The sequence below is a fragment of the Taurulus bubalis genome (genome assembly GCF_910589615.1).
Source record: "Taurulus bubalis genome assembly, chromosome: 17".
Lineage (NCBI taxonomy): Eukaryota > Metazoa > Chordata > Actinopteri > Perciformes > Cottidae > Taurulus > Taurulus bubalis.
Window position 1 is genome coordinate 23,307,931 of NC_136605.1, and position 27,977 is coordinate 23,335,907.

The 27,977-nt window shown below is 41.2% G+C and overlaps 3 protein-coding genes across 3 annotated transcripts in view; 2 read left to right on the forward strand and 1 right to left on the reverse strand.

Annotated features, from left to right (window-relative positions):
- Positions 1 to 4,342, forward strand: part of gas7a (growth arrest-specific 7a) — a 28,796-nt gene extending 24,454 nt beyond the window's left edge. Inside the window, exons 9-10 of the mRNA XM_079233830.1 lie at positions 679 to 777; positions 3,841 to 4,342. Coding sequence (XP_079089956.1) covers positions 679 to 777; positions 3,841 to 3,954 — 213 coding nt within the window. The 3' untranslated portion in view covers positions 3,955 to 4,342. The remainder of the gene's footprint in view (positions 1 to 678; positions 778 to 3,840) is intronic.
- A 4,423-nt stretch (positions 4,343 to 8,765) lies between these two features.
- Positions 8,766 to 9,976, reverse strand: rcvrna (recoverin a; the record flags this gene model as incomplete). Its single annotated transcript, XM_079233137.1, has 3 exons — positions 8,766 to 8,884; positions 8,981 to 9,092; positions 9,596 to 9,976. The coding sequence occupies 3 exons, from the start codon at positions 9,974 to 9,976 to the stop codon at positions 8,766 to 8,768; spliced, it is 612 nt and encodes a 203-aa protein (XP_079089263.1).
- A 3,866-nt stretch (positions 9,977 to 13,842) lies between these two features.
- Positions 13,843 to 26,474, forward strand: LOC306750114 (germ cell-specific gene 1-like protein; the record flags this gene model as incomplete). The annotated part of the gene is made up of 5 exons (XM_079233509.1): positions 13,843 to 14,146; positions 16,535 to 16,582; positions 22,040 to 22,192; positions 25,804 to 25,915; positions 26,171 to 26,474. The coding sequence occupies 5 exons, from the start codon at positions 13,843 to 13,845 to the stop codon at positions 26,472 to 26,474; spliced, it is 921 nt and encodes a 306-aa protein (XP_079089635.1).
- Between the last annotated feature and the right edge of the window lie 1,503 nt (positions 26,475 to 27,977).

The following is a 27,977-nucleotide window of genomic DNA, read 5'->3' on the forward strand; positions in this document are numbered from 1 at the left end:
CTCCTCTTCGTCTTCCTTCACCGTGTTCCTCCTCTTCGTCTTCCTTCACCGTGTTCCTCCTCTTCGTCTTCCTTCACCGTGTTCCTCCTCTTCGTCTTCCTTCACCGTGTTCCTCCTCTTCGTCTTCCTTCACCGTGTTCCTCCTCTTCGTCTTCCTTCACCGTGTTCCTCCTCTTCATCTTCCTTCACCGTGTTCCTCCTCTTCCTTCACCGTGTTCCTCCTCTTCCTTCACCGTGTTCCTCCTCTTCGTCTTCCTTCACCGTGTTCCTCCTCTTCATCTTCCTTCACCGTGTTCCTCCTCTTCGTCTTCCTTCACCGTGTTCCTCCTCTTCGTCTTCCTTCACCGTGTTCCTCCTCTTCGTCTTCCTTCACCGTGTTCCTCCTCTTCGTCTTCCTTCACCGTGTTCCTCCTCTTCATCTTCCTTCACCGTGTTCCTCCTCTTCATCTTCCTTCACCGTGTTCCTCCTCTTCATCTTCCTTCACCGTGTTCCTCCTCTTCATCTTCCTTCACCGTGTTCCTCCTCTTCCTTCACCGTGTTCCTCCTCTTCGTCTTCCTTCACCGTGTTCCTCCTCTTCGTCTTCCTTCACCGTGCTCCTCCTCTTCGTCTTCCTTCACCGTGCTTCTCCTCTTCGTTTTCCTTCACCGTGTTCCTCCTCTTCGTCTTCCTCCCTCAGGAGCTGGAGAGGCTGGAGGTGGAGCGGGTCGAGTGGATCCAGCAGCATCTGCGTCAATACACGACCCTGAGACACGAGACGGACATGTTCAACCAGAGCGTGAGTCCTCTTCCTGTGTTTAGTCCTCTTCCTGTGTTTAGTCCTGTTCCTGTGTTTAGTCCTCTTCCTGTGTTTAGTCCTCTTCTTGTGTTTAGTCCTCTTCTTGTGTTTAGTCCTCTTCCTGTGTTTAGTCCTCTTCTTGTGTTTAGTCCTCTTCCTGTGTTTAGTCCTCTTCTTGTGTTTAGTCCTCTTCTTGTGTTTAGTCCTCTTCTTGTGTTTAGTCCTCTTCCTGTGTTTAGTCCTCTTCCTGTGTTTAGTCCTCTTCTTGTGTTTAGTCCTCTTCCTGTGTTTAGTCCTCTTCCTGTGTTTAGTCCTCTTCCTGTGTTTAGTCCTCTTCTTGTGTTTAGTCCTCTTCCTGTGTTTAGTCCTCTTCCTGTGTTTAATCCTCTTCTTGTGTTTAGTCCTCTTCTTGTGTTTAGTCCTCTTCCTGTGTTTAGTCCTCTTCCTGTGTTTAGTCCTCTGCCTGTGTTTAGTCCTCTTCCTGTGTTTAGTCCTCTTCTTGTGTCTTCTTGTGTTTAGTCCTCTTCCTGTGTTAAGTCCTCTTCCTGTGTTTAGTCCTCTTCCTGTGTTTTTCCTCTTCTTGTGTCTTCTTGTGTTTAGTCCTCTTCCTGTGTTTAGTCCTCTTCCTGTGTTTAGTCCTCTTCCTGTGTTTAGTCCTCTTCTTGTGTCTTCTTGTGTTTAGTCCTCTTCCTGTGTTTAGTCCTCTTCCTGTGTTTAGTCCTCTTCTTGTGTCTTCTTGTGTTTAGTCCTCTTCTTGTGTTTAGTCCTCTTCCTGTGTTTAGTCCTCTTTTTGTGTTTAGTCCTCTTCCTGTGTTTAGTCCTCTTCTTGTGTTTAGTCCTCTTCTTGTGTTTAGTCCTCTTCTTGTGTTTAGTCCTCTTCTTGTGTTTAGTCCTCTTCCTGTGTTTAGTCCTCTTCCTGTGTTTAGTCCTCTTCCTGTGTTTAGTCCTCTTCTTGTGTTTAGTCCTCTTCCTGTGTTTAGTCCTCTTCCTGTGTTTAGTCCTCTTCCTGTGTTTAGTCCTCTTTCTGTGTTTAGTCCTCTTCTTGTGTTTAGTCCTCTTCCTGTGTTTACTCCTCTTCTTGTGTCTTCTTGTGTTTAGTCCTCTTCATGTGTTTAGTCCTCTTCATGTGTTTAGTCCTCTTCCTGTGTTTAGTCCTCTTCTTGTGTTTAGTCCTCTTCATGTGTTTAGTAATCTTCCTGTGTTTAGTCCTCTTCATGTGTTTAGTCCTCTTCCTGTGTTTAGTCCTCTTCCTGTGTTTAGTCCTCTTCTTGTGTTTAGTCCTCTTCTTGTGTTTAGTCCTCTTCCTGTGTTTAGTCCTCTTCTTGTGTCTTCTTGTGTTTAGTCCTCTTCCTGTGTTTAGTCCTCTTCTTGTGTTTAGTCCTCTTCATGTGTTTAGTAATCTTCCTGTGTTTAGTCCTCTTCATGTGTTTAGTCCTCTTCCTGTGTTTAGTCCTCTTCTTGTGTTTAGTCCTCTTCTTGTGTTTAGTCCTCTTCATGTGTTTAGTCCTCTTCATGTGTTTAGTCCTCTTCTTGTGTCTTCATGTGTTTAGTCCTCTTCCTGTGTTTAGTCCTCTTCATGTGTTTAGTCCTCTTCCTGTGTTTAGTCCTCTTCTTGTGTTTAGTCCTCTTCCTGTGTTTAGTCCTCTTCTTGTGTCTTCATGTGTTTAGTCCTCTTCTTGTGTTTAGTCCTCTTCCTGTGTTTAGTCCTCTTCTTGTGTCTTCTTGTGTTTAGTCCTCTTCCTGTGTTTAGTCCTCTTCCTGTGTTTAGTCCTCTTCCTGTGTTTAGTCCTCTTCTTGTGTTTAGTCCTCTTCCTGTGTTTAGTCCTCTTCCTGTGTTTAGTCCTCTTCTTGTGTCTTCTTGTGTTTAGTCCTCTTCCTGTGTTTAGTCCTCTTCTTGTGTCTTCTTGTGTTTAGTCCTCTTCCTGTGTTTAGTCCTCTTCTTGTGTCTTCCTGTGTTTAGTCCTCTTCCTGTGTTTAGTACTCTTCCTGTGTTTAGTACTCTTCCTGTGTTTAGTCCTCTTCCTGTGTTTAGTCCTCTTCCTGTGTTTAATCCTCTTCTTGTGTTTAGTCCTCTTCCTGTGTTTAGTCCTCTTCCTGTGTTTAGTCCTCTTCTTGTGTCTTCTTGTGTTTAGTCCTCTTCCTGTGTTTAGTCCTCTTCTTGTGTCTTCTTGTGTTTAGTCCTCTTCTTGTGTTTAGTCCTCTTCCTGTGTTTAGTCCTCTTCCTGTGTTTAGTCCTCTTCTTGTGTCTTCTTGTGTTTAGTCCTCTTCCGGTGTTTAGTCCTCTTCCTGTGTTTAGTCCTCTTCTTGTGTTTAGTCCTCTTCATGTGTTTAGTCCTCTTCTTGTGTTTAGTCCTCTTCTTGTGTTTAGTCCTCTTCATGTGTTTAGTCCTCTTCTTGTGTTTAGTCCTCTTCATGTGTTTAGTCCTCTTCCTGTGTTTAGTCCTCTTCTTGTGTTTAGTCCTCTTCATGTGTTTAGTCCTCTTCATGTGTTTAGTCCTCTGTTTAGTCCTCTTCATGTGTTTAGTCCTCTTCATGTGTTTAATCCTCTTTTTGTGTCTTCTTGTGTTTAGTCCTCTTCCTGTGTTTAGTCCTCTTCATGTATTTAGTCCTCTTCATGTGTTTAGTCCTCTTCATGTGTTTAATCCTCTTTTTGTGTCTTCTTGTGTTTAGTCCTCTTCATGTGTTTAATCCTCTTTTTGTGTCTTCTTGTGTTTAGTCCTCTTCTTGTGTTTAGTCCTCTTCTTGTGTTTATTATTATTATATTATCTCGGGAACGCCTGGATGGGAACTCCCATCCTGACTCACTGGTGAACTGATGAGGGTGTGTGTGTGTGTGTGTGTGTGTGTGTGTGTGTGTGTGTGTGTGTGTGTGTGTGTGTGTTTGTGTTTGTGTGTATATGTGTGTGTGTGTGTATATGTGTGTGTGTGTGTGTGTTTGTGTGTATATATGTGTGTGTGTGTATATATATGTGTGTGTGTGTGTATATGTGTGTGTGTGTGTGTGTGTGTGTGTGTGTGTGTGTGTGTGTGTGTGTGTATATGTGTGTGTACATGTGTGTGTAGATGGTGGAGCCGGTGGACCAGCTGCTGCAGAGCGTGGACCCGGCTAAAGACCGGGAGCTCTGGGTCAGGGAGAACAACACCGGGGACGTCCGGCCCGTGGACATGGACATCTAGAGCTGACCTGGGATCAGCCGTCCTGTCTCCCAGCATCACAACCATCCAGAGCCCCGCTGATGACACTGATCCAGGGCCAGCTGCTCTTCCTCTCCACTGAAGCGCAGCAGGAAAGACTCCCGCGGTCAGGAGAACGTGGCGATGGATCAAAGCTCCGGCATGTTCCTCAGATTCACCCTCTCATCGTCAACATTATGCTTATTGAATGCATTGATCATATTCTGCTGTTTACTGTTGTAAAGTGGACACTATTAGAAAATTACATGTGGTCGTTTAGTTTAATCTCCAGTCTTCACAGTGTGAGTGAACCAAACTAAAAACTAACTAAAAAACGTTTAATTATTGATATTACCTTTATTTTAGATACGATATTGAGATCTTAGACTGAATATGATATATTTTCATATTTTGCCGGTTCATTTTCTTTGGTGGAAATGCATGTTTTGAATATCTTGCTTTTTCTGTACATGAAGATCTTCACAATGTGGGAACCATGATGGATGTTTTGGTAAAGTGTTGAAGTTACACAAGGTACGTGACAGGAGACACACACACACACACACACACACACACACACACACACACACACACACGACAAAACAAACATGTACAGCATTAACAGCCAGTAACCTCAGTTAAAGAAGCACACAGTGTTTTTTGGTGGATCAGATTTGGGGTTTATTGTGGATCCAAGTTCCACTGAAACACCTTCTAGTGCCTCACGGTGAAATACCTGGAACGACCTTGACATACTGACCCTGACCCTACTGTCAGTGTACATTTGTACAGGCTTGGTGTGTTTTAACCATGTTTTAACCATGTTATAACCATGTTATAACCATGTTCACGAGGTGTTTGTACTGTGCGACGTTGTTTTATTTTATTTTACTTTGTTTTGGAGAAAATGCACAAAGCACATCTGCTTTCAAAAAGCTGATTTAAAGCGTTGCTGACCTGCAGGCCCAAAAATGAAGAAACATTTGTTTGTTGTTTTTGAAATCCGAGACTGCATGAACAGTGTGTGTGTGTGTGTGTGTGTGTGTGTGTGTGTGTGTGTGTGTGTGTGTGTGTGTGTGTGTGTCATGGTTGTCCCGCTCTGGGCTTTATTTAGATTATTACCTTTCTGTCGGCCGTCTCTTTAAATTTCTCAAAAGCACGAAGCCAATCAGAAAAAGATGAAAAGTCGAAATCTGGCTGCTGAGAACAAGAAAATAATTGCTATTAAAAAAAGATATATATATATATATACATATATATATATATATATATATATATATATATATATATATATATTTGCTTTACCTGCCTTATCACCATGTTCATAATGTGTGGCGTGCTTTACATGCTTTGTGTTTAATGAAGAGTTGAAATAGCATTTCTGTCGTAGAGGTTTGTGTGTCAATGTTGTGCACTAAATGTAACAAAGGTTATTTACGTTCCGACTAAATGTCCAACGGTTTCATGATGGCGTAACGGCCTCCTCCTCCTCCTCTTCCTCCTCCTCTTCCTCCTCCTCCTCTTCCTCCTCCTCTTCCTCCTCCTCCTCCCGTGATGAACGTTTCCATAACGTGCATTCAAATCCGATGTTCCCGTGTTTTAGGAATGTTTGATCAGCTTCTGTCCAGACGGTGTTCTGTGGAATGCAGTGTCCAACAAATAAATCTCCTCTCTAAACTACTTAATATGCCGGTGTGGTTATGTAACTGTTTGGACGCTAGGAGAGCCACTGGATCCAGTCCAGTGCGGATTGGGAGGACCAGTAAGGCAGGTGGTCAGGTATTAACCCACGAGGACAAACGATGATGCGAAGCCGAGCTCCTCTTGACCTTCTGGGCTCAGATGCTTTGTTTTAATTATTTTGACTCAACTGTATTGAAAAACAGAAGTATACTTCCCTCTCTTGATCCATCCTTAGAACAGTCACATGTTCTAATGTTCAACACGTTAAAAGGCCTCAAGGAACTGACAAAGCATTAGAATACTACCTTTTTTTAATGACATTTATTATGGATCTATCTACTAATTTATCCATTTATATTGCACTACTTCTGCACACAAGACTTTGGTAAAACCTTTTCAAGCAGCTAAACAATTTGGTTCTCATGAGTAAAGGTTTCACAAGAGATTTGAAGAATTTAAAATAAATATGCTGTAGATGTTTATACATATCGTTAATGGGGAACATATGCAAACAAATCAAGAAAAGACCTCAGTTGTATCCTCTGGTTGTATAGAAGTCTATGCTTCATGTGCTAAAGCTGCATTCTCTCTCCTGACCACCAGGGGGCGACTCCTCTGGTTGTATAGAAGTCTATTTTTCATGTGCTAAAGCTGCATTCTCTCTCCTGACCACCAGGGGGAGACTCCTCTGGTTGTATAGAAGTCTATGCTTCATGTGCTAAAGCTGCATTCTCTCTCCTGACCACCAGGGGGAGACTCCTCTGGTTGTATAGAAGTCTATGCTCCATGTGTTAAAGCTGCATTCTCTCTCCTGACCACCATGCTTTAGGGCGGGGCTACAAGGTGATTGACAGGTCTCTACATATATGGCGTCTCCACGTCACTCCTCACAAATATGGTTGCTTCTGTTCACTGCCCCCAAAAAACAAGATGGCGGCGGCCAAAAGAATTGAACTCGATGCTTCAGGCGGCAGCCCACAAACTAAACAGTGACGTCAGCACGTCCACTTCTTCTATACAGTCTCAAATCAGTTTTAATGTACGCCATATTCAGAATACTGCCCTGCTTTACGTCACACGGTCCTTTCTGAAGAGCAGCTGAAGCTGTGGTCTACGCTCTCTTCAAAGACACCAGACTCCATTGACAAGAACAGTCACTTCACGTTGCGTAAGACGGGAGTTGGTGTCTACAACTTTAAAACTCCTTTACAGCGACACTTAAAAACATCACAACTATCTTTTTTAAGTAATAATACAATCTAAAAAACATCTAAAAAGTACACAAAACGCACACTACAACATCAAAGTAAGAACAGGAGTTACCTTCCGCTTTACTAGAAGGTCAGTGTTTCACTGTCGTTATTAGTGATTAGTGTCTTTCTCAGTGACACATTATATTATTATTCTGTGATTAAAACAGTCTTTCTCAGTGACACATTATTTTATTATTCTGTGATCAAAACAGTCTTTCTCAGTGACACATTATATTATTATTCCTTATAGCTCACCTAAGAATGTTCATAACTTAAAGTCTTCGTCGCCGTGCCAACACCACGTTATCTGAGCTGAGTGAAGGGTTCGTCTCATTGACCTTCAGGTCTTAATCGGATTGGCCGTACAGCAGATTATGAACCTGAGACTAATTCCCCTCATAAGAAGCTCTGCTCTCCACTTTCTTCTTCTCAAACTAATGAATCAATTCAAGTGGAGAAAGGTTTCTGGAGCCCCACATGAGCGTAAAGCTGGAGAGCAAACACTCGTCACAGAGCAGTTAGAAACACCAGTGTGTAACAGATACAAGTTGGGAATTGTGTTTTTTTTAATGCTGATTATTAATTATTGTCACAGTCGTTGCATAAAAACAAATAGAAAACTATCTATTAAGTGAAGGGAAAACACACTGTGTCCATTGGAGCTAATAGGCTAATACATTTATGTTTCATTCAACACAAACATGTTAATTAAAAGTAGTTCAACAAAAATGAAATCACATTAATTCTACGAGAGGCAGCACAGACGGCGATTAATGCTAGCTAGGCTAGTTAGCCTTTAGCCGGAGTAGTTTATCTGGTGAAACTTTATTCTTTATCCTTTTTTAAAGATTTAGCTGTGCGTAGATGTCATCGTGCCAAAATAGTTATTTTTCAACCGGGAAGCAGGATAACTTAGCTTGAGCTAACGTTAAGCTTTAGCTAGGCTAGTTGGTAAGATAAACCGTTAGCTTACGGCTCTATTGAGCCGATCACACAAAGGACTATTAGATGTTTCATCCTCAGCTTTCTTCTCCATTTCAGCTTTAAATTCATGTTTAACTCAATGGAAAAACAACATGTGATTTTAAGTATCTTAGATCTTAATTAAACATTATTATTAAACATTGACATAAAGCCTAAAGAACATTTAGATACTACTTCCTAAAGGGCACAGACAAAATACACAAGCAGCATATGTTCTCCCTCTTGTCTATTTAAGCCAAGGAATTCATTTAATTAACAAAACAAAGTATTTTTCTGACATTTTTCTGGTGGTACTAAATCTTTTTTTCCGTTATAATTTAAGAAAGTTGTCGTCTAATTTATGTGGTGGTAAAATCTCAATACTAACATGTCAGACCACCAGAATTATGATCTGTATTATTTGATAGGTAAAGGAATAAGTGTAAAGCAGCTTTGGCTAACTTACCAGCTAACGTTAGCTAGCTAGAAAGCAATCGCTGCAGTTTAGTTTGGACCTGTTTCTAGTTCTTGTGTCTACACTCGTTATTTAATATTGTACTTTCTATGGTTAGGTAGTCCTGGTCCATATTGACCACACAAGTATAGGTTACTGTGTTTTGGCTTCATAGAGCAGTATTACAATGTTTACGTGGTTAAAACAATGTCAGCACAACGTTTACAAACTCAGTTCTTACGTTGTCATTTCAAGAGTTCCCCAGCTTTTGGTTTTGTGGGATGAAAATGCAATGATTGCATTTCTCTGTGGGACAAAGAGAAAACATGCAGCTCTGTTTGCTGCTGGAGAAAAACAATGAATACAAAAAGAGAGGAAGAAACACGTTGAAGAGGACAAGCAGCCAGAACACGAGGATTTAAACAAAGTCTTGAAATCACACCGAGGCGTTCAGCCGTATATTACTGCTTCTTCTCTTTCAGCTTGTCTTTAATCTTCTGAGGCTCGTCGTATTGGATCAACCGCAGGATGTCCTTGTTGTCCATCACGCCCTGAATGAACTCTCCCTCTGAGATCTTATCTGGGAGAGAAAGGAGAGACCAGCATCAACATGTGGTGAAGGCCAGAGAGGCTTTAAAGGTTTCTTTAAAAGGACGTTAATGACTTTGTGACTTACCGTTGTCCTTCTTCCCGAAGAATTCCCAGATTTTCTCCGCCCTCTTCTCCGGTGTGTTTTCGTCGTCGGGGAGATTCTTCTGGTCGTCGGCAGGAATCATGTTGAATATCGACTGCGTGAGAGTCATTTTTAACATGTTTTTAATGCATAGTTTCATCATAAAATACGTCCAAAATAATATAAATAATGAGTATTATGCAATGGATTCAGTTACTGTTGGAAAATCATCTGAAAATGAATCAATCAAGCATTTACTGGTTCGAGCTTCTGAAACATGATGATTTGCTTGGTATAAGTGTATATTTATTCATTTAAAATGGTGGAGTTATGATGGCGGTTAACACCGACAGGGTTTATTTATTAAAGACTCATTAATCACTGATTTAGAAATCCCTCTACTTTCCATGACAGACACTTTTCCGGGAATAAAGGTGTAAAGAGTGAGCGTAAGGTGAAGAAAAAAACAATGATGGAGCAATACACCATCTTGTTTTCAACGTTTGCCCACGTTAAAGAGGCGAATGGAAGTCTTACTGTCGGGATGAAGAAAGAACATAAAATACTTCAGCCAATGCTGCGTGTTAGCCATCCTGATGAGAAGAGAAAGGTAGCTACCCTAACGATCTCTAGGATTTCATTCTTGCTGATGGTGCCGTTCCCGTCCACGTCGTACAGGGCGAAGGCCCACTCCAGCTTCTGCAGGGTCTTGCCCCCGGACGTGAGGTGCAGGGCGACGATGTACTCCTTGAAGTCCAGAGTGCCGTCCGCGTTGGTGTCGAAACTCCTGAACACGTGCCGCGCGTACTCTGTGGGGTCGGCGTTGGGGAAGAAGCTGGCGTAGATGCCCTCAAACTGCTGCTTGCTGATCTTCCCGCTGGGACACTCCTTCAGGAAGGACTGGTACCAGGTGCAGAGCTCGGACTCTGAGTATTTCGTGTTGGACTTCAGTTCCTCCAGCAGCTCCTTCGACAAAGCGCTGCTCTTAGTATTCCCCATCCTGCAGACGACGACTTCGGCGGCGCTCGGTGGACTTCTCTCTGCCTCGTTATCACCCTGGCTGCCCCTCAAGGTGCCAAATGAGATTATGGTCATCACTACCTAAATCCAGACAGCTGTCTGGGAAGATTAAGGGGATAACCACGTCACACCACTATGACACCTTTTGTTAAAGACAGTTAAATGCTGGAGGTATAAACAGAGGATTAAATGCAACAGGTGGCAAACACTGTAAGGGTCAACATCTGGGGACCTCGAACGCTTTTTTGCTTCAGCTGCAATCCCATCTGCCACCCCGGGTTTATTAAATCTCTGATGTAGAGTTACATCCGGCTACGCATGACCGGTAATAAAAGTGTCAAGCTAATTTCATTTAGCCACTATTCTACTGTCCATCACCATTATATTATATCTTTTATTTTAAAGTTTTAAATGTTTTTGTTTGTTTAACGTAGTCCACGAATGATGTTTGTCTTATTGCATCTGAATATTTTGAGTTGGAAATATGAGAATATTTCAAAAGAATATAATAAACCCATTAAAACAGTTATTTATTTATTATTCAAAAACAAATGTTGTTGGCGTTGTAGTGATTTCTTTTGTTAAAATAATGTGGGTATTGATGCATATTATGAAGCAACAACATGTCAATGAAAAATATATTTTCCGCTGATTTATACTTACACACATTGTAAGGAAACCTATTTACTTGTTATGCAATATCAACAATGGTTGATTATGTAATTTATGAAGAATATGCTGATTTGAAGGAGTTAAAACTAGAATTAAGGTACTTGTGAACTAGTCCTGATAACTTTTGATCCGTTCACATTTTAACAAAACATCACATAAAGTCACCAATATATGTAGAAAAAGATTAGCACACGTTAAGAGTATCAGGGGGTTATGAGATAAATAAAGTTCATCTTTAAGGGTCACTTTTTTGTGTAAATTAAAGTTGTTTCACAAGTCAACAATTCAGCTACTTTCTGAATCTAAAGGAGTTCCCCAGGGATCGACTCTGGGTCCTCTTCTGTTTACATTGTAACGAACTCAGGTACCGACTATCTCTACGCCGATGACACAATCTTATATTGTAAAGATCAAACTACAAACATAGCTATTGGGTTTTTTTTATTTGTTCATATGTAGATATACTATAGAACCCAGGTCTTTATCTTGATCCATCAGACTGACAGTGAATCGAGGTTTTGTTGAAAACTGGGCGGTGACATTAGATGGCAGTAACCCGGCAGGAAGGGATTCTTACCAGGCCGGCTGCTGGGGGTGAATCCCTTCTGGTAGTGGGCTGCTCCTCCACAATAAATGGGATCAGATTATCTGTGTCTCCAGTGTAATAGTCTCAGGCCAGATTACAAGACCATCTGCTGCAGTGGTGCCGAAACCCCAGCGAGTGAAGGCAATTAATGAATTGGGATGAGTGGGCTGTGTAATTGTAAGTGTTGGAGTTGTCGATAATCCATTTGTATGCTACTCAGCTAGCACCCCTCCACTGCTGATGCATTTAGATTACTACGCTACAGTATTCAGGATGAACATAAACAGTATTCCCAGGTGTGTGTGGACAGATATTATGGGAGGGGCAACTGGTTTGTGGTTAATGGATGTTGTAATTCTTTGTCTATGTTGGGAGCATCCATCTGAAATATCTCCCTTTGCAAAATCAGATTATAAAAACCCCAAATCACTCTTTGGTCTTTCAAATATTATCATGTACTTTCACACGGTCACATAACATTTATGTTTTGTTATTAAAATGCACAGAATGTGGAGCATCTCTGGGGAAAAACTCACATCTGTCGGTCCTAACCTCTGATATTACGGCTTTTACTCAGAATGACCCTGCAGGTATTTATTATGTAAGGAAGGGATGAGTCGAGGAAATATTCACTGAACAACAGGCTTACTACTTCATCAAGTGTAATGCTGGATTTATTCTTCCTGTGTTTACATTTCTATTACATGGAAGACTAATGTTCAAAATAATCTCTTGTTCAGGGGAATTACTCGGATAGAATCAAAGTTCTGCTCTCGAGTTTAAAGGTGAATTCACCTGAGAATGAATCAACGTTTATGGACGCAAGTACTTTTCTTGCAAAGAGTCCAAAAGCTTTTCTGTATGTTGACACACATCAGACCTTATATTTCTGAATATTGGTAGCCATTTTGAACACATACAGATAGACAGCAAGACAAACCTTCTTGCTTAATTGAATACAACTGAAACCGAGACCAAAGCAGCGCATAGACCTGAAGCTGTAAAGCTCAGGACTGTAGTGGACTAAGGTTGGGGTTGTCATGTGTGGAACGTGGTCAGAGTCCGTGGTTCTCAACTAGAGGAATTCAATCAATAATCCTGAAGTATTGTTTTAAGCTTTTATGTTTTATATTGTGTTGTTTTTTTTTGGTTACAACCTGAATTTAGAAGGGGATTAATTGTACCTGCTTACCATTGGCATGTTAGAGTTGCTATTGCACACTTAAACAGTTTTAAGCCATCAAATAGTGTTAATATTGACATTACTTACCCAATTTATAAAAGTCATCATTTCATGGTTGAAAATTGCGCAACAGATCATTTTCACTCTAATTCTGCAATAGAGTCGACGGTTTAGGACTAATTTATATGTCATGAAATAAAGTAATGTTAACGCCCTTTAATCACCACACATACATACATACAAACATACATGCATACATACATACATACAAACATACACACATACACACATGCATACAAACATACACACATACATACATACAAACATACATACATACATACATACAAACATACATACATACATACAAACATACAAACATACATACATACATACATACAAACATACATACATACATACATACATACATACATACAAACATACATACATACATACAAACATACATACATACATACAAACATACATACATACATACATACATACATACATACATACATACAGCCAGGAGGCAGGCGGCAACCTCCAATCGGTGAAGCTGATGCGGAAGTGTCTTAAAACCTGTATTCTCTCTCCTGACCACCAGGGGGCGACTCCTCTGGTTGTATAGAAGTATATGCTTCATGTGTTAAAGCTGCATTCTCTCTCCTGACCACCAGGGGGCGACTCCTCTGGTTGTATAGAAGTATATGCTTCATGTGTTAAAGCTGCATTCTCTCTCCTGACCACTAGGGGGTGACTCATCTGGTTGTATAGAAGTCTATATAAATGACATGAGTTTATGTCTCCGTCTCTAGTGTCAAGTCTTCTTCAATTGGCGTGATGTTCCTTTAGTGTGATGTCATTGGACGGTGGCGGGCCGTGGACTTGGTGCCTTCGCCTGCTCATCTGTTTACTTTAACAGCTGATGGCGGCGGCGGTTGTTTGGCGGTTGATTCGACATCAAACGCAGAAAAAATCAGGGAAATGTAAACTTGTCCTGGATTATAATCTAATCTCATAGTAATCTCTTTTCTCTTTCTTTTTTTTTACGACTCTGCTCAAAGGAAAACTGGAACATAATTTGCCATTTGTAATGGATAACATTGCAGGAAAAGATTTGCAGAAGGGGAGGAGCGAGGATGAGCAGCAAAGAGCGAAAGAGTTGAAATGAAGCCGAGGAAGAGCAGAGCCGCCGTGGGCTTCTTCTTCTGAGGAGGCGGAGAGGATGAAGCCGTCAGTCCAGGTGCCAGCGCTGCATGAGAGCCGGAGGACGGACAGGATTCTCACCCGACGAGCCCCGGCCAGATTATGAAGATTTGACACATCTGCTTGGGAGGCGAAACACGGCGGCTACATATCGAAAGCCGGGATTAGTTGCCTTTTCATTTCCTCTGCCGGGCCTGGACCATGAGGCTAGAGCGCGGGCGGCGGGCTTCTCTGGCGCTCACCCTCAACTTCGTGGCGTTTGCCTTTGCCTTATCCGCGGTCACCACCAACTACTGGTGCGAGGGCACCAGGAAGGTGCCGAAGCCCTTCTGCACCGGCCCGCCGCTGAAGGTGAAGCAGTGGTTCTGCATCCGCTTCAACAGCTCCAACGTCAACGACAGCCGCTTGGTGCAGTACATCTTCGAGAGCGGCGAGGAGAAGTTCCTCCTGAGGAAGTTCCACACCGGGATATTCTTCTCCTGCGAGCAGGCGGCCGACATGAACGGTGAGTCTCACGGGACCGATTCAGCCTCAGGGGTTCAAGAACAGGAAGTGATGACGGAGGCCTCTTCAGGCGACCTGCATGCTCGTGAGAGAACCTGCAGTGCGTCCGTCTGAACGCACGGATATGTTTTATTCTCTTTACTTCATCCCGTGAAAGGCCGTCACACAGTGTGCTGTCTATGTCTGTGGGCCAGCAACATTTTAAAACGGGTATTTATTCATATTTTTCCATGATTTACAGGCTACAGATGAAATAACTTGAGTCAAACAATCTTTATAATAATGTCGGGAGCCATCATAGTGTCCCTTTGTGTGTGTGTTGGATTCCTGGCAGCGTCACACTTTGTTAAATGGACATAATAAAGAATAAAGTTAAAGTTGTTCGGGAACAAAAGGACACTGTGAGGTGAGGACAGATTAAAGTGCTAATGAATGCGAGGAAAGCAGTCCACTTCACCTGAGGCTGGGAGGGGAAGTGGACTGCTGGTTATGAAGTGGACTGCTGGTTGTTATAACCAGCAGTCCACTTCACTGATGCTGAGATGTTGCAGCACGTGAAAACTGAACAATGAATCAAAGTCAAAGCTAAATATCATCAACCAGAACATGAAACTTCCTCTGGAAACGATGGCGGCAGGTAAAGACTCTGCAGAACAAACCAAGTACTGAGAAATTTTAGTAAAAGTAGCAGAAGAAATATTTGTTACAATTAAAAGTCCTGCAGTCAACATTTTACTGAGGTAAAAGTATTAGCCAAAATATAGTTGAAATGCAGAAAATTAAAATTAAAATTTTGCCGAATGACCCATTTCAAAGTAATATAGTATGTTATTATATATTCCTTTTTATTTCAGACTCATAGGTCCACATAGCAAAAAAAAAACAACACAAATACAACAAATATATATAAAATACAATACAATACAATACGAGGACACAGGAATACTCATTGCAGTTAAAAAGTCACTCGTGGTTAAAAACATATAGACACTCATGCACTGTTGAATTGGTAGATTAATCCATAATTATGCATCTTATTTTATTAGTTGACAGTATTTTGTATCACTACTCCATCCACCAGGTTCACAACAAACTGTCAAATAAATGAAGTAGAGTGAAAGTCATATTTACTTCTGAGGTGTAAAAAAGAAGCAAACAATGGAAATACTCAAGTGAAGTAAAAGCATAAGTCAAAAGTAAAAGTAATACTCAAGTGAAGTAAAAGCATAAGTCAAAAGTAAAAGTAATACTCAAGTGAAGTAAAAGCATAAGTCAAAAGTAAAAGTAATACTCAAGTGAAGTAAAAGCATAAGTCAAAAGTAAAAGTAATACTCAAGTGAAGTAAAAGCGCCTCATACTTGCAGGTAAATACGGTACTTTAGTAAATGAACTTCATCACATTCCAACCCTTCTGCAGCTTTTTGTTTGAGACTGAATTAAAAACTGCAGCTAATCAAAAGGCGACAGGAAGTCGACCTGCAAAACGTTCCTGCAGCAAAATGAAAGATGATCTCGTCGTCATGCGTCTCAAACGCTGAGTTTCATAATGAGTTCTCACTTTCACCCTTTGACTTCCGCTGGAGGAGAACCTTTAGTCCAGATCAGGAAGTTGCTCTTAGAACTTTGTGAACTTGTTGATTGAGAGACGCTGAAAACTTAGTTTCACGCCTTTGTTTTGTTTTCTTCATAACGTTAAATATTGACGACTGAAGAAGCCACAAACTCTTTTTGTAAAATCGTCCGCAGCAGAAGCTGCAGCCTCACAACGCACACGGCGTCTGAGAGGTTGTTTTCTCAACATCGGCATCCTGTAAGTCACAAAGGATTAAAACCATTTCTCTCAGCGCTGCATGCGAGCGTCCATCTGCTTTCATAAGCTCTGATAATATGAGTTCACAATACGTTTCGGATCTCATGCAGTTCACAGACAAAGTGTTTAATGTGCCGACTTCCTCCCATCAAGGAAACGGTAATCAGTCCCTCAGAAACACAAATGAAGACTATTTTAAGAGTATAAAGTGATGGTTTAATCAATCTCCAGCTGGTCAATGAAATTATTAGAAATATGCAACATATATAGTTTTAGACTTGAAAAGCAGGTTTAGTTGGCACAATAAGTATTACGGTCGCTGTGAGAAGAAGTCATAATGTTTCCAGGAAGATAAGTCAGAATGAAGTGAGATCATTTGAGAGAAATGATTCTAGAGGTTCATTTGATGTGAACATGTTCTGACCACAGCCTTCAGTTCTTAAAAGTTTTGATCTGTCATTCGAGGAAAGTCTTATTTTCTCTCTGATTAGTAAATTACAATAACTCTGTTTACGGACCTGTAAAATACTGAAAGTGTCCCTTTATTCTAATTCATTGTTCTGTATTTTTTCTCCTCAGGATTTGACTGTCGAGATTTCTTTGAGATCGCACCGGAACACGAAAGAGGTAAAATGCTGACGTTTGATATTTTTAACAAAGGTTTTATGTTTCGTTTAGAGTTTTGAGAGCGGGAACAAAACATTATTAGCAACATGTTTCAGTACAGACATGACGACCTGAACTTCAATATTTTGACATTCATATGTTTAACGTCAACCATCAACGTTAGACCAGATTACTTGTTACAAATATTTAAATGAGGATAGAAAAGTAAAATTAACGTCAATTTTGGATCAGAGTGAAACTTCCGTGGTTGAATCTTCAGAATTAAAGATTACTACAACTTGTAAAGTTCCCATGATGCATTTTGGCCAGAAATACCCAATCATGAGCTTTGAAGTGTTTTGTCCTCAAGGTCAGCAGAGAAGCACCTGGAACTGATTCATCGTACGATGCAACACGATACTGAACGATGGAGGGTTTAGACGGATGATGATGATGATGATGATGATGATGATGATGATGATGATGATGATGATGGATGAGCAGAGGGACGGACAGATGGATAATGGATGGCGAGATGGACGGATGGACAGATGAATGATTGGATGGATGGAGAGATGGATGATGGACGGAAGGAGGGATTAATGGAAGGATGATAGTGATGGATGATGATGATGATGGAAGATGATGATGATGATGATGATGATGATGATGATGGACAAGTTTCACAACATAAGAGTAAAAGGTGTGCAAAGTGCAGTATGTTGAATGAATGAATGAATGAATATGTACTTTATTAATCCCCAAAGGGAAATTTAGTGTCACGTAGCAGCCATTTACACAGAAAATAAGATAAGATAAGATATAAAAACAACAGGGATGAAAGATATATGCAATAATAATACTAATAGAATAAAGATAAAAATAACAACAACAATAAAATAGCTGTATGAAAGAAAGAATAACAGAGTATTAATTTAGGAATTAAATTAACTTAAATGTTGTGCTCAACGAAGGTAATCAAAAGATATTTCTCCAGAATCTGAAGTCCAGACTGACAGAGCGAGGATGAGCTCAACAAACAGTCACAAAGCGCACAATAACAACAACACAAACCTGAGAGAAGACCTCCACCTGCACTGTGATATCTCCTCTACACGCATGCTACGAGTAACTAGCATTATTAGCTGCTGCTGCTGCCCTGTTTTCATTAGTCCAGACCACCAGATCCAGATCTCCAGACCTGGAAGGAGCAGACCTGTAGTACCGCCGTGAGCTCAGTGGGTCATTCGTCAGGTCTTACGAGGACAACAACTCAACTATCAGGGTGTTAGAGGACTACAACTCAACTATCAGGGTGTTAGAGGACTACAACTCAACTATCAGGGTGTTAGAGGACAACAACTCAACTATCAGGGTGTTAGAGGACAACACCTCAACTATCAGGGTGTTAGAGGACAACAACTCAACTATCAGGGTGTTAGAGGACAACAACTCAACTATCAGGTCTTACGAGGACAACAACTCAACTATCAGGGTGTTAGAGGACAACACCTCAACGATCAGGGTGTTAGAGGACAACAACTCAACTATCAGGGTGTTAGAGGACAACACCTCAACTATCAGGGTGTTAGAGGACAACACCTCAACTATCAGGGTGTTAGAGGACAACAACTCAACTATCAGGTCTTACGAGGACAACAACTCAACTATCAGGGTGTTAGAGGACAACAACTCAACTATCAGGGTGTTAGAGGACAACAACTCAACTATCAGGGTGTTAGAGGACAACACCTCAACTATCAGGGTGTTAGAGGACTACAACTCAACTATCAGGGTGTTAGAGGACAACACCTCAACTATCAGGGTGTTAGAGGACTACAACTCAACTATCAGGGTGTTAGAGGACAACACCTCAACTATCAGGGTGTTAGAGGACAACAACTCAACTATCAGGGTGTTAGAGGACAACACCTCAACTATCAGGGTGTTAGAGGACAACACCTCAACTATCAGGGTGTTAGAGGACAACAACTCAACTATCAGGTCTTACGAGGACAACAACTCAACTATCAGGGTGTTAGAGGACAACAATTCAACTATCAGGGTGTTAGAGGACAACAACTCAACTATCAGGGTGTTAGAGGACAACAACTCAACTATCAGGGTGTTAGAGGACAACAACTCAACTATCAGGGTGTTAGAGGACTACAACTCAACTATCAGGGTGTTAGAGGACTACAACTCAACTATCAGGGTGTTAGAGAACTACAACTCAACTATCAGGGTGTTAGAGGACAACAACTCAACTATCAGGTCTTACGAGGACAACAACTCAACTATCAGGGTGTTAGAGGACTATAACTCAACTATCAGGTCTTACGAGGACAACAACTCAACTATCAGGGTGTTAGAGGACAACAACTCAACTATCAGGGTGTTAGAGGACAACAACTCAACTATCAGGGTGTTAGAGGACTACAACTCAACTATCAGGGTGTTAGAGGACTACAACTCAACTATCAGGGTGTTAGAGCACTACAACTCAACTATCAGGGTGTTAGAGGACTACAACTTAAGTATCAGGGTGTTAGAGCACTACAACTCAACTATCAGGGTGTTAGAGGACTACAACTCAACTATCAGGGTGTTAGAGGACAATAACTCAACTATCAGGGTGTTAGATAACAACAACTCAACTATCAGGGTGTTAGATAACAACAACTCAACTATCAGGGTGTTAGATAACAACAACTCAACTATCAGGGTGTTAGAGGACAACAACTCAACTATCAGGGTGTTAGATAACAACAACTCAACTATCAGGGTGTTAGATAACAACAACTCAACTATCAGGGTGTTAGAGGACTACAACTCAACTATCAGGGTGTTAGATAACAACAACTCAACTATCAGGGTGTTAGATAACAACAACTCAACTATCAGGGTGTTAGATAACAACAACTCAACTATCAGGGGTGTTAGAGGACTACAACTCAACTATCAGGGTGTTAGATAACAACAACTCAACTATCAGGGTGTTAGAGGACAACAACTCAACTATCAGGGTGTTAGATAACAACAACTCAACTATCAGGGTGTTAGAGGACTACAACTCAACTATCAGGGTGTTAGATAACAACAACTCAACTATCAGGGTGCTAGAGGACTACAACTCAACTATCAGGGTGTTAGATAACAACAACTCAACTATCAGGGTGTTAGATAACAACAACTCAACTATCAGGGTGTTAGATAACAACAACTCAACTATCAGGGTGTTAGAGGACTACAACTCAACTATCAGGGTGTTAGATAACAACAACTCAACTATCAGGGTGTTAGATAACAACAACTCAACTATCAGGGTGTTAGAGGACTACAACTCAACTATCAGGGTGTTAGATAACAACAACTCAACTATCAGGGTGTTAGAGGACTACAACTCAACTATCAGGGTGTTAGATAACAACAACTCAACTATCAGGGTGTTAGAGGACAACAACTCAACTATCAGGTCTTACGAGGAAAACAACTCAACTATCAGGGTGTTAGAGGACAACAACTCAACTATCAGGGTGTTAGAGGACAACAACTCAACTATCAGGGTGTTCGAGGACTACAACTCAACTATCAGGGTGTTAGAGGACAACAACTCAACTACCAGGTCTTATGAGGACAACAACTCAACTATCAGGGGCTTAGAGAACAACAACTCAACTATCAGGGTGTTAGAGGACTACAACTCAACTATCAGGGTGTTAGAGGACTACAACTCAACTATCAGGGTGTTAGATAACAACAACTCAACTAGCAGGGTGTTAGAGGACAACAACTCAACTATCAGGGTGTTAGATAACAACAACTCAACTATCAGGGTGTTAGATAACAACAACTCAACTATCAGGGTGTTAGAGGACTACAACTCAACTATCAGGGTGTTAGAGGACTACAACTCAACTATCAGGGTGTTAGATAACAACAACTCAACTATCAGGGTGTTAGAGGACTACAACTCAACTATCAGGGTGTTAGATAACAACAACTCAACTATCAGGGTGTTAGAGGACTACAACTCAACTATCAGGGTGTTAGATAACAACAACTCAACTATCAGGGTGTTAGAGGACTACAACTCAACTATCAGGGTGTTAGAGGACAACAACTCAACTATCAGGGTGTTAGAGGACTACAACTCAACTATCAGGGTGTTAGATAACAACAACTCAACTATCAGGGTGTTAGAGGACTACAACTCAACTATCAGGGGCTTAGAGGACAACAACTCAACTATCAGGGTGTTAGAGGACAACAACTCAACTATCAGGGTGTTAGATGACAACAACTCAACTATCAGGGTGTTAGAGGACAACAACTCAACTATCAGGGTGTTAGATGACAACAACTCAACTATCAGGGTGTTAGATGACAACAACTCAACTATCAGGGTGTTAGATAACAACAACTCAACTATCAGGGTGTTAGATAACAACAACTCAACTATCAGGGTGTTAGAGGACAACAACTCAACTATCAGGGTGTTAGAGGACTACAACTCAACTATCAGGGTGTTAGATAACAACAACTCAACTATCAGGGTGTTAGAGGACAACAACTCAACTATCAGGGTGTTAGAGGACAACAACTCAACTATCAGGGTGTTAGAGGACTACAACTCAACTATCAGGGTGTTAGAGGACAACAACTCAACTATCAGGGGCTTAGAGGACAACAACTCAACTATCAGGGTGTTAGAGGACAACAACTCAACTATCAGGGTGTTAGAGGACTACAACTCAACTATCAGGGTGTTAGAGGACAACAACTCAACTATCAGGGTGTTAGAGGACTACAACTCAACTATCAGGGTGTTAGAGGACAACAACTCAACTATCAGGGTGTTAGAGGACTACAACTCAACTATCAGGGTGTTAGAGGACTACAACTCAACTATCAGGGTGTTAGAGGACAACAACTCAACTATCAGGGTGTTAGAGGACTACAACTCAACTATCAGGGTGTTAGAGGACTACAACTCAACTATCAGGGTGTTAGAGGACAACAACTCAACTATCAGGGTGTTAGAGGACTACAACTCAACTATCAGGGTGTTAGATAACAACAACTCAACTATCAGGGTGTTAGAGGACAACAACTCAACTATCAGGGTGTTAGAGGACTACAACTCAACTATCAGGGTGTTAGAGGACTACAACTCAACTATCAGGGTGTTAGATAACAACAACTCAACTATCAGGGTGTTAGAGGACTACAACTCAACTATCAGGGTGTTAGAGGACAACAACTCAACTATCAGGGTGTTAGATAACAACAACTCAACTATCAGGGTGTTAGAGGACTACAACTCAACTATCAGGGTGTTAGATAACAACAACTCAACTATCAGGGTGTTAGAGGACTACAACTCAACTATCAGGGTGTTAGAGGACTACAACTCAACTATCAGGGTGTTAGAGGACTACACACTCAAGTCTGTCCCTCCCTTGTTTGTGTTCACAGGGGTCTTGTGGTTGTGCATCGTGGCTGAGAGTCTGTACCTCGCGCTGCTCTTCGCCGGCGGCGCTCTGATGACCCTGGAGCAGTTTCCCTGCTTCAGCATCATGAACAAGCTGAAGCTCAGTGCCTTCGCCGCCTTGTGCACCGCCCTCTCAGGTAACTGCAGCTCACCTTTCAGCCGACACCTGAGGGCTGTGACCTCCGGGCCTGCATGCGGAAGAGTCCTACAACCTATATAATCTGTCAGGTATCTAACAGACGTACTTTTGCAAAACAAACAGCCATCAGACTTTATTTCAGTACCAATGCTTCACAATGTATACCCTTTAAAACAGTTACATACTATAAATCATTATAAAGATAAATGAATAAAGCTCAATTAAAAGTCTTGAGTTTGCTTAAAGAAACAAACCAACTGCTGCCTTCATCCGATCTTTTCTCTCATGAGATAAAGAGATATTCTCACGTTGACATGGTTTGTTTTTGAGTCTGGGAACAGACTCACTGTTGCCCCTTGTGGCTGCTGGGGGTAAAGCACAGCCCTCCAGCCACAGGGGGGCCAGTGGTCAGTTAGGTTTAGTTATAAGGAGTATGATTGGTCAGGGTAAGAATGTAAGTCACCGTAGTAGGAATAACGTACGTCTCTTGTATAGTTTGCATTGTTGGTGCATTAACATCACCGCTCAGAGGAAAAAGACGTGAACTGATCTCCTGATCTCATTGTCTGCTGTCACAAGAAATGCATTTGTCACTGAAAAGGTCAAAACATATAGAAAAATGTACTTTTAGGTCCATTGTGACATTTCTAAATGGGAAACAAATTAAATTAAATATTAGAAAATTCCATTTGAAAAGTTTTGATTTATCCATTTAGAATCTTTTCTTTAATATTTACAACTAAATTAATAATGTGCTGTGATTTTCACATAGAATATATATTTCTTTTTAATGCATACGTTGACAGATAATCAGAAAATAACAATACAATAATTCTGGTGTCGTCCTGGAGCCTCCGTACTTCAATCTCTAATAATCTGATTTAAACAAACTGTGAAATCCTTCAGTCGCCGACATTATTTCAGTATTTTTCTGAGTTTCTCTGGGATCACTGAAATAAATCCAGCCGGTCTGAACCAATCAGAGAGGAGAACCGCAGCGGGACGCTGTCACATGATCACAGTTTAAACTGGACATAAGGACACAGTGTCACAGATTCATGCCATAAATCTGGATTAATTCATTGGGTTTCCTGTTTTTGGAACAATAACTGTATTCCAAAAAGCTTCAGTTTAATCCTTTTTTTATTTCTGCAGAAATGCAGTATTTGTATTTATTTATTGTGTGCATGAAAGAAGCCTCAACTCTGAGGGTGTTTTCTATAAACTCCCTCAAGCTTAATATGAACTACATTTATTTTATTTAAAAGACACTCAATAATAAACATTTGTTCTGGTTCTTAACTCACTATAATGTTGTTGTAAGCAGATATACGGACATTTTACTGTTAATGAAGACATATTATATATTAATGAAATGTCTCACTAAGAGCTGGAATGTTTAATAAAATAAGGTACAATAATTTTTTACTTGATAAACCTGTTGATTGTTTTCATAATTAATCAATTAGTTAATTTATTTATTAAATGGGGATGAAGGCAGAACATTGTTAAATTTCTAATAATTATTTAGTTTACTAAATTAATAATACAGATAAGTAATGTAGCAATATAGTTGAAGATTCATTTAATAGTTGACAATATATATTTATAATATATATATGACAAATATAAATATATATATATATATATATAAATATATATATATATATATATAAATATATATATATATATATATAAATATATATATATATATATATATATATAAATATATATATATATATATATGAAAACATATATATTAGTATATGAAGAGAGAGAGAGAGAGAGAGAGAGAGAGAGAAGCTGCCTTTATGATGTAATCAGATGAAATTATATTATTATATCAAATAATAAATAATATTATATCAAATATTAAACTGAAGGAAACACTTTAATCAACATGTTACCATTCAGGTTAGTATGGGAAGAAAACATCATACCAAACTGTTTTACTGTATTATTATTAATTGTCTGTTTATTCACTGACGGATGCTCACAAGAGGAACTGCAGTTGTTGACAAAAACATAAATAAACACTTGATACTTCCACATTATAGTGTGTTATAAACCTTTAGACTGCTTCTAAAGGCTGAACAGTGGCAGTAAATAGTGTTGCTTTACTGTATTCTGTGAGGTAACTAAGCGAGTGGCAGCAGAGCAGCAGAGCAGCACACAGAGCGTCCTGCGTCCTCCACTACCTCGGAGGATTTGCTGGTTTGTGGACTAATCGGATTGGAGCCGGGGCAGCGGTTTTGGGCTGTGACCAAGACCTGCCGAGAGGAGCTCCCTCTACCCTTCTCCTCCTCCTCTTCCTCCTCCTCCTCCTCCTCCTCCTCCTCCTCCTCCTCCTCCTCTTCCATCCCATCCCCCTCTGTTGTTAACAGTTAATCCCAAGAAAAGCAGCTGTGTAGAGGCAGGGTTCTGGATGAGAGAGGGCCAGGAAACATAACAGAGAGAACAGTTGACCTCAACCAGCAGTAAAAACACGGTTCATGTGTTAAAGCTGCATTCTCTCTCCTGACCACCAGAGGGCGACTCCTCTGGTTGTATAGAAGTCTATGCTTCATGTGTTAAAGCTGCATTCTCTCTCCTGACCACCAGGGGGCGACTCCTCTGGTTGTATAGAAGTCTATGCTTCATGTGTTAAAGCTGCATTCTCTCTCCTGACCACCAGGGGGCGACTCCTCTGGTTGTATAGAAGTCTATGCTTCATGTGTTAAAGCTGCATTCTCTCTCCTGACCACCAGGGGGCGACTCCTCTGGTTGTATAGAAGTCTATGCTTCATGTGTTAAAGCTGCATTCTCTCTCCTGACCACCAGGGGGCGACTCCTCTGGTTGTATAGAAGTCTATGCTTCATGTGTTAAAGCTGCATTCTCTCTCCTGACCACCAGGGGGCGACTCCTCTGGTTGTATAGAAGTCTATGCTTCATGTGTTAAAGCTGCATTCTCTCTCCTGACCACCAGGGGGAGACTCCTCTGGTTGTATAGAAGTCTATGCTTCATGTGTTAAAGCTGCATTCTCTCTCCTGACCACCAGGGGGAGACTCCTCTGGTTGTATAGAAGTCTATGCTTCATGTGTTAAAGCTGCATTTTCTCTCCTGACCACCAGGGTGCGACTCCTCTGGTTGTATAGAAGTCTATGCTTCATGTGTTAAAGCTGCATTCTCTCTCCTGACCACCAGGGTGTGACTCCTCTGGTTGTATAGAAGTCTATATAAATGACTCTACTTCTCTTGATGTATTCCCTCAGTAAACATTGTAAACATGAGTTTATGTCTCAATCTCTAGTTTCAAGTCTTCTTCAATACAGCATGATGTTCATTTAGTAAATTATGGTCATTTAGAGTCAAACAGACCATAAAGCAGGGGACGCTTTAGGGCGGAGCTACAAGATGATTGACAGGCCAACACCAGACCCCTTTACGTATATATGGATAGACTGCTTTATTGCCAAGCCATGTAAGGAAAGAAGTCCAGTATAAGATGCAGCAGGAAGACTGAAGTGTTAAATATGAATCAATATTCTGTTCAATCCACTCATCCCTGAAGTAATAAATCAGATGTAGGTTTTACTTTGTCTCACTCACTGATTGGCTCTTCTCTCAGGTCTTTGTGGGATGGTGGCCCACATGATGTTCACCACCATATTCCAGCTGGCTGTCGCTATGGGACCAGAAGACTGGAGGCCCAAGACCTGGGACTACAGCTGGTCTTATGTGTAAGATCTTTTTAAAGCCACTGGAAAATGTGTATATATATATATATGTGTATATATATATATATATATATATATATATATATATATATATATATATATATATATATATATATATATATATATATATATATATGCAGTGGCGGGCCGTGGATTTGGTCCCTACGCCTGCTCTGTCTGTTTAGTTTAAAGCGGCGATTTTTTTTAAATGGACAAAAAAATACGTATCTCTTTTAATTTTCGCACCCTTCTCCTCAGCTTGGCGTGGGGATCCTTCGGCACCTGCATGGGCTCCGCGGTGACGGCGCTGAACCGGTACACGAAGACCATCGTGGAGTTCAAATACAAGCGGCGGAACATCGCCAAGAGCCTGATGATCAAGCAGAAGATGATGGAGCACGACCTCCCCGACCAGATGTGGGACATGTACCTGACCGCCGTTCCCGCCGGCGCCGAGGCTCAGCTAGAGCTGCAGGTCAACGGCCACAAACCCTCCAGGGGAACCACGTACAAGGTGGAGCCGGACGGGGAGCCGGAGACCCAGGGAGAGGCCTATTGTTAAAGACTGTAGTGACCCACCGGAACCGTCTTCAGGCTGCTTCTCTGGACCCAGATCGGGATTTACATTTATAATGCAGGAGGCGTATTGGTCTGTTGCCACAGATTGTTTCTTTTTTGGGGGCCGCTGCCGTGTCGCTGCCGATGCTGCTGCCACTATGCCGCTGCCACTATGCCGCTGCCGTGTCGCTGCCGATGCTGCTGCCACTATGCCGCTGCCGTGTCGCTGCCACTATGTCGCTGCCACTATGCCGCTGCCGTGTCGCTGCCGATGCTGCTGCCACTATGCCGCTGCCGTGTCGCTGCCACTATGTCGCTGCCACTATGCCGCTGCCGTGTCGCTGCCGCTGACACTATGCCGCTGCCACTATGCCGCTGCCGTGTCGCTGCCACTATGCCGCTGACGTGTTTCTGCCGTGTCGCTTGCCGTTTCAACTTTCAACTGTTTTGGCCTTTTTCTTCACTGAAGTTGCATGAAAGTGTTGCTCTTGTGTTGCTCTTGTGTTGCTCTGGGACGAGGTTTGGTCCCCTGCTCATTAAGACGGACATCGGCAGGAAGAACATTACTGATCATGAGCGCCGGCACCAAAGCCCAAACGGACTGTGGACGGTTGTTGATGGAAAGTCAATCAAAGGACAACGTGTAGACATAACAACAGCGACACAAAATGACCACAATGAGACACAAATCGCTCACTTAGAGATGCAACATTACTACGAAAAACACAATGTGAAAGATGTAAAACACAATAAAAACACACAAAATGACAACGAAGACCCAAAAGACGACCACAAAGAGACACAATGATTACAAAGGACACATAAAATGACCACAACACGTAAAACAGAATGACAAAAACACACAGAATGACCACAAAGACCCATCGGACGACCAAAAACAACCTCAAAAAGATGAGGAACACCCACAAAGGTACACAAAGACACTGAAGAATTGTTCACAAAACGACCCAATAATGAACTCAAGACAGAAAACACAAAGACAAACACACAAAATGACCAGAAAATGACCACAAAGACCCAACAGACGACCACAAAATGACGCAAAACACCCACAAAGGTACACGTATACCCCAAAGACACAAAACGACCACAAAAAAGATGATTTTTAATCATCACTAATTCAACTTTTGTCGATGCTTTCATTCTGTTATCGATTGTTTAAAATGTTTAAATCTACGAACACCGACTCCACCAAAAGAGGAGCGAAGGATTCCAAGACGGAGAGACACGTACTTCTGTTTATGAAATAAACATTATGAATACTTTTCAGCTGAGGAAACAAAACCAATAAAACTGAAGGTTGTTTAGTCCGTTGGACTTTAGAGCTGCTGATCTCTTCACCGTTTGTTCTTCCTGCTGCTGGAGTCACCTGATCATTATCTCACGAGGTTAATATATATATATATATATATATATATATATATATATATATATACACACCTATATTGGTAATATATATAAATAAATGTATATATATAATATATAT